The 7,288-nt window shown below is 34.8% G+C and overlaps 1 protein-coding gene across 1 annotated transcript; it reads right to left on the bottom strand.

Moving 5' to 3' along the window:
- Positions 1-394: 394 nt before the first annotated feature.
- On the bottom strand, positions 395-3,225 carry LOC102605354 (disease resistance protein RPP13-like). Its single transcript, XM_006360870.2, has 3 exons — positions 1,408-3,225; positions 546-1,357; positions 395-451 (listed from the first exon to the last, which is right to left on the bottom strand). Exons 1-2 carry the CDS (start codon positions 3,205-3,207, stop codon positions 557-559), a joined length of 2,601 nt encoding a protein of 866 aa, XP_006360932.1. The 5' UTR covers positions 3,208-3,225; the 3' UTR covers positions 395-451; positions 546-556.
- Between the last annotated feature and the right edge of the window lie 4,063 nt (positions 3,226-7,288).

Here is a 7,288-nt window from a genome sequence, read left to right as displayed (position 1 = left end):
AATTTTATTCAATTTGACTCTCAAAGTTAATCAAATTAACTCTCATGAAACATGACAAATAAATCCATTTTCTTGGTTTTCCACCCGGTACTCACATCCAAATCGTTCCACGCATATTCAGAATTATGGAGTATTAAATGAAATATTTAGTTCATGAACTAACTAGTACAAATTTTTTAAAATCACCTTATCGAGCATATTAAATGTAAATAGTTAACGCAGTAAACTAACCTGTGAGATTTTCATATTCTCAGCTTTGCAAGCCGTTTGGAAAGACTTATTAGGGAACGGAGTCTTACAAGTAATAGCAATATTACCGAGATCACCAAATGCATTGTGCTCGGTGTGAGAGGTTGCATGAAATTTCTTTGTCTAGCTTTTCTCATTGGAACACCTTTTACGATCAGAAGATTCTCTCCAACACAGACTTAAATCATTTTCAAAGGCATCCCTGCAATTTATTAGAGATGGAATATTTAGTTGATGAACTAAATACAAATTTCAAAAAATCATGGATATTAAACGTAAATAATTATTTATAGTACCTGTGAGATTTTTATATTCTCAACATTGCAAGCCGTTCCGAGACCCTGAGACTAATTGGGGAATAAATGATTGGGCCTTGTACAAGTAATAGCTTTTTCAATTTAGGCATACTCATATCATCCATGCACGTTATTTCAGACAACCCGCGTGCATCCTCAATATGCAGAACTTCAAGTTGCGGAAAGCTATCACCAGAGAGATCCATTTTTTCTGCATCATGGCTGCACCTAAGCAATGTAAGTATCCTTAATTTGGGCAATTTCTTAAGCACTGCCAATAGATGACCGTCTACCATCAAGCCGACAAGATTAAGCTTGACAAGATTTGGAGGGAATGCTTCAATGTTCAAGAGCATTGCTGAGAAACCAAACAAACCCAACTCGACAATATTTGGATGGGACGACAAGTTTATTTGCTCACTCGTGTTCTTGAAAATTCTGAGCTTCAGAACCTCCAACGCTTTAGGCACAGGGCTCAATGCTGATAATATCTTAATGGTAGAACCGGATACATCCTTTATACACAATGTTCTTAAATTTATCAATCGGTGCAACAATCTCGGTTCACAAAATTTATCATCCACCCACATCAAAGTTTGTAGATTATTACGAGGCAATGAGTACACGTTTGGAAAAAATGGGTTTATACAAAAGTAATTGTAAGGTGCTAGATTATAACCTATAGAACGAAGATGTCTCAATTGTGTAGACTTCCAAACACCAGTAGGAAGTTTAATAAAGAAGCTTTTACCAATATCTAGGGTCTCTAGATGTTTGAGCTTCACCATACAATTTGGCAGTTTCCCATCAGGGTCTCTAGACATTTGAGCTTGACAATACTATTTGGCAATTTTACTCTAATTCTCCCCTCCAATCGCACATAGCGTAGGCAACTCATGTTCCCAATTTTGTTTGGGATAGTAATTACATGCTGATAACGATCTCGAGACGTGACTACAACCAACACTTGCAATAATTTGAAATCAAGATGAGCCAGTTGAGAAAATATGCAAGGGTCTTCTGTAAAACAGAAAAGTGCACGAAGCTTCTCAAGCTTAGTATTTGAACGGAAGAACTCATTCATGGCATTATTATCAGAGTAGAATGTAATCCTTCGCACCCTAGCAACATTGCTGGGATCACCAAATGCATTGTGCTCGGTGTGAAAGAAGTTACTTTCCTTAGCCAAATCCACACACAAACTATGTAACAAGTCATGTATGCGACAACTTGAAATTCTTCCATCATATGTCCTTTCGACAACTTGAATCAAGTTTCTAGAAACCAAATCATTTAGGATATCCTCTGCCAAACTTTCAGCCTCTCGCCTATCACCACTATAGTTTACAACTATCAACTTCTCAGCAATCCACATATTTGTCAGATCAAAAGCACGAATTTCATGGTCCTCGGGGTAAAGGCCAAAATACAAGAAACATGGCCTTAATGCAATTGGCAAATCATTGTAACTCAGAGCCAATACCTTAGCACATCCATCTTGAATTTTATGACCCATACTCTCAAGTACTCTGTTCCATGCACGTTCTGTTCTTTCTCTTGCCCTTAACATGCCTGCGGTCACCTCAATGGCTAGAGGTATACCTCCACATCTTCCAACTATACTTCTACCAATATCTACCAAGTCTGGTGAAGCATTGGCCCAATTATTATTGTTATCAAAAGTAAAGATTTTCTTGGTAAAGAGTTCAAAACTGTTTTCCGAATCTAGAGGTTGCAACACGTGTATTGAGAAATCCCCTCCTATGTATCTGCCTACATTACTATTTCGAGAGGTTATAATTATCCTACTGCCAATTTTTGAATCACATTCAGGAAGGACAAGTTTTAGATCATCCCAAATTTCAACATCCCAAATGTCATCTAAGAGAATAACATACCTTTTTATTTTCAAGAGTGATCGTAGGTTGTTCTCCAAGTTTTCTTTCCTTTCCTCTTCCATCAGTCCAACTTGTTTGGCTATGTCATGTAAGATTTCTCCCGCCCTTGGCTGTTGTGAAACATAGACCAGTCCCGAACACTCAAATTGATCACGGACTTGCCTATAAAGTTTCTTGGCAAGAGTTGTTTTTCCTAGACCGGGCATGCCAACTATTGAAACAACTCCATAAGGCAAATCATGATCAAGTAATTTGGCTTTTAGCATATTGAAGTCATCATCCAAACCAATGACCTCTGTTTCATCAGCATGAAGAAATAATCTTCTTTGGTCCAATGGAATGCAATCATCATTATTGTTGTTACTTGTATCCATGATGTTGTAAGTTGTCCTTACACGATCAATGTCAGCAACTCTTCTTTTTATCTTCTCAATCTCCATAGCAAACTCATCCGCAAAAGAAACCGTCTTAAGGCAACAAATGAAATTATTGGATTGTTGAATTTTTGGAAGAAACTCATCTAATAGATCCTCCACATCACCTGCCAGTTGTTGAATATCTTTTAATAAGTTTTTGACCCTTGAATTACCTCCAACTTCCTTGGCCTTTGCATTGTCTACATATGATAGAATGTGTCTCATTTCTCTCTGGAGCCAATCGATGTCTTCTTTCAACCAATATAAACGTGTTCCTTGTTGAAAGAGTAGATTTGCAGCTATTTCTACAGATTTATTGATCACTGCTGTAAGAAGAATTTCAGCCATTTCTTTACTCTCTCTCTTTTTCAGTAGCTACAAAAAACTGATCAGAATGATTAATTAGGAAAAGTAAGATAAAGAAGATATATCAGCATATACTATATATTTGCTTTTGCTTTTTAGTGATAGCTGGAGTCCATGGCCAAGTCTCCTAATAATGTCAAGTAAAGGTGGGGCAGCTGCACACTAATCAAAAAGGAGAAATACATTATACTCTCATCTTACTATAACAATCATTCTCGGTTTTTTCTTTTTTTAAAGAACTAATGTTATATTATAGTGTATTACAAGTGTCTTTTTTTATATCAACATTATACTATAAACATTTCAGGACAAACGACTTCCGTTATAAAGGTTTGATTGTATGAGTACGTAGAAAAAAATTTGAAAGCATCAAATCGCATAAAAACATAAAATTCATGGAACATACAAATTGAGACTTATAATAGCCCAAATTGGGTAAAGTTTTGCAAGGGACGGACGGAATAATTTTTTTCACTGTTCTACTGGCATCTTATCCACTGGATGTGGTGGTGTCCCTACTGTGGACTCCAACAATAAAGCAAATAGTTTATCACTTTAGACTTATTCCATCAACTATTTGAATACAGTGATATTTCAAAAGATAATAAATAATTGAGAGAAGTATCGAAAACGTATCCCTCTAAATTTGGTGTCAATTATTAGTTTCATTCTTAAATTATTGACAATCTTAAAAACATCATTTTACTTTGACTAACTGAACTCACATACGCCCCCGATCTTGCAACATGAGTGAAATACATCCTTAAATTCTCGTCAAATTTAGGAGTATTTTCAACACTTATCTCGGTTTTTTATTAAGAGCATCATGTTTCTATACGAGCTTGAGACCACTCGCTATGTTATGTGGCACATCGGGAGTGTTCGGGATGTATCTAAATTTAATTAGTCAAGTAGAGAGGTGTTTTTAAAGACTATCATTATTTGGAGATGAAATCAATAATTTGCGCTAAGTCTATCTAAATAATTTTTATAATCAAACATGCATGATGTTAAAATAGCTTTCTTAATCTCGACAATTGCTTATTTACAAATTATTATGAATTCGCCACACTATGGAGAAATCAGTAGACACAGTGTTACCAAAACAAGAGAATGCATGTTGTACATCAATTCCAAAAATACCCTCTTCAAAAAGCAAGGTACAACACCTCTAAGCAGTAAAATTAAAGGTCAGCTTAGAATAGTTGGAGTCCACTGCCAAGTCTCCTAATAATGTCAAGTAAATGAAAAACGAAAAAAGGAAGGAACAACACATGTTGTGGATGACTAGAGGGAGTTGTTCAGATGGTAAACACTCCTCATTAAGGGTGGCAACGGAACCGGGAGGTTCCGGTTCCGGTTCCGGTTCGTTCCGGTCCGTTACCGGTTCCGTCTCTGTTCCGGTTTGTACCGGATAGATCCGGACTTCACCGGATCCGGGAGGGGGAACGGGACGGAAACCGGGACTTACCGGAGTTCCGGTCCGGTTAGTACCGGTTCCGGTCCCGGTCCGGTCCGGTTCTGAACTTTTTTTTTTTTTTTTTAAATCTAAAAAATCTAGCCGTTGAGAGCCGTTGGGCAACGGGTTTTGGGCCCCACCAACGGCTCTTTCACCCCCATTACTCCCCTTTACACCTCCCTACCCCCCAAACTTTTTTTAATACCCCAACCTTCTAAAAACTACATTTTCATCCTTTTTTCTTACTATAAATACCCCCAAACTTTCATTCTTTTCACTCACAAAAATATCTTCTACTCTCTCTAGTCTCTACTCTCTACTCTCTAGTCTCTACTCTCTAATCTCTTATTCTTGTTTAAATTACGAATTTGTTCTTTGGAAATTGGAGGCTTGGAGCTTCAAAATTCAACTTTCAATTTTCGGCTTCCGGTCATACACGTCTACTTTTTTAAGTAGACGTTTGGTACATTCGTTCCAACTCACTTTTCATTTAGTTATTTATTTGTTTGCATTTAATTATTTATTTTGTGAGTAATTAGTCTCTAGTCTCTACTTATTTAGTTATTTATTTGTTTAAAACTTTACGTTACATTTTCGTATTATATATAATTTACTCACTTTTTTATATTTGAATATGAATTCCGGTAAAAACAATGTTGACAAGGGTAAAAAACCATAGTTGATTCGATCACTAATTTATGGAGCTCAAAATCCAAGAAAAATAAAAAAACCGGTAGTTCTTCTCAATCTAAATCTAAAAAAACTTCTCAATTAAGAATAAATACGGATGATTATACGCATGTTGATGACACTGTTTTTAATATTGATAGTACTAGTGGATTAGATCCTTATCATGAACATTTACAAAGAAAGTTTGGTAATTTTGATGAGGAATTACCTGAAGATATTGAACATGATGATGTTAATGCTTATGTTGATAATTTTGATAATAATGTTGATGATTATGATGATGATGAAACTGAGCCACCGTCGGCTACTAGTCCCACTCCCAATCCCTCTTCCCCGGCTCCCGCTCCCTTTCGTTGTCCTGCTCCCGTTCCCCCCGTACATCCTAAGACTAAGGTAGAACGCGCTAAAAAATCAGTTGTGTGGCAATTTATGACTCAGAATGAAGATAAAACACAAGCTATTTGTAATAAATGTAAACATAGAATGAATCATAAAACTGTAGGAAAACAGGGTGGGACGGGACATTTGAGTAATCATTTAATGTCATGTTGTAAAATTGAATTTTTGCATGCTAAAGCTGTAGCCAAAGCTAAAAAAAATGGTACCACCCTTCCTGAAAATGTAGGAGTAGAGGGCTCTAATATGGTCCAAACACAATTAAATCCTTCTAATGTTTCTGGTTCTAGTATACAACGGTCATATAGTAGAGAAAAAGATCTTGAAGAATTAGCTAAAATGATTGTTGTTATGGGTTTGCCATTTAATTTTGCTGAAAATCCCGGTTTTATTCACTATATTCAAATTGTGTATAATCCACATTTTAAAGGTTTACTAGAAATACAATTAAAAAGACTATCTTTGATTATCAAGCTCAACATTTTCAATATCTTCGTTGTTTATTTTATTATAATAATTGTAAAATAGCTATTACTTCTGATATGGGCCGTAGTGTAAATGGTAATGATTATTTCACTATTACTGCGCATTGGATTGATGAAAATTGGACTTTGCAAAAAAGAATTTTAGGTTATAAAATGTTGTGAAATGCATAAAACCGGTAGTTATATAGCTCAAACAATTATAGATGTTTTACAAAACTATGGAATTTGTGATAAAATAAGTAGTGTCACATTAGATAATGCTTCTAATAATACAGCTGCTGTTGAAATATTAAAACTGTCTCTTTGCCCTATTTATATTGATGGTTTTCATATTAGGTGTGCTGCACACATATATAATTTGATTGTTAGAGATGGTATAGCAATATATGATGATGGTTGCACAAAAGTTGAAACTGCATGTCATTTTATTTTTAAATGTCAAGTTAAGTCTAGACGTAGAGATTTTGAAAATCGTTGTCGTGAATTTAATCTTCCACCTAGAAAAATTCCAAAATCAGTGTGTACTAGATGGAATTCTTTATTTGAAATGCTTGAAGTTGCTTATGAATATAGGAAACCTTTACAAATGGTTTGGAATGCTCATAATTCAAATATGACATATAGACTTGATGATAATGATTGGAATGACATAAAAGAACTTATAGAATTCTTAAAAGTTTTTTATTTAACTACAAAAAAAATATCTGCACTTTATTATCCAACTATTTGCTCTGTTTTACCTAATATTTGTGCTATTTCTAATAAATTTTATAAATTCAAAAATAAACCAAGATTTGAAGCATCTGTTAAGAAAATGATTGAAAAATTTAAAAAATATTTTATTCCTATTCCTCAAATTTATTTAACTGCTTGTTTGTTAAACCCACATTACAAAGATGAAGGTGCATCACGAATGGTTGATAAAATATATTTTAATTTGGGTATTACTTGTTTGTCAAACCCACATTACAAAGATGAAGGTGCATCTTTAATGGTTGATAAAATATATTTTAATTTGGGCATTGATAGTGAA

The sequence above is a fragment of the Solanum tuberosum genome, unplaced genomic scaffold, assembly GCF_000226075.1.
Source record: "Solanum tuberosum cultivar DM 1-3 516 R44 unplaced genomic scaffold, SolTub_3.0 scf00339, whole genome shotgun sequence".
In the NCBI taxonomy this organism is placed as follows: Eukaryota; Viridiplantae; Streptophyta; class Magnoliopsida; order Solanales; family Solanaceae; genus Solanum; species Solanum tuberosum.
The sequence above is the reverse complement of the archived record's forward strand: the minus strand, read 5'-3'. Positions and strand labels throughout refer to the sequence as shown.

Bases quoted from the DNA above. Each gene is read 5' to 3' on its own strand.
- LOC102605354 (XM_006360870.2), bottom strand. From the start codon at position 3,207: ATGGCTGAAATTCTTCTTACAGCAGTGATCAATAAATCTGTAGAAATA. The intron at 1,358-1,407 runs ATTAGAGTAAAA...ATGTCTAGAGAC, and splicing joins ATGTGCGATTGGAGGGGAGA to CCTGATGGGAAACTGCCAAA.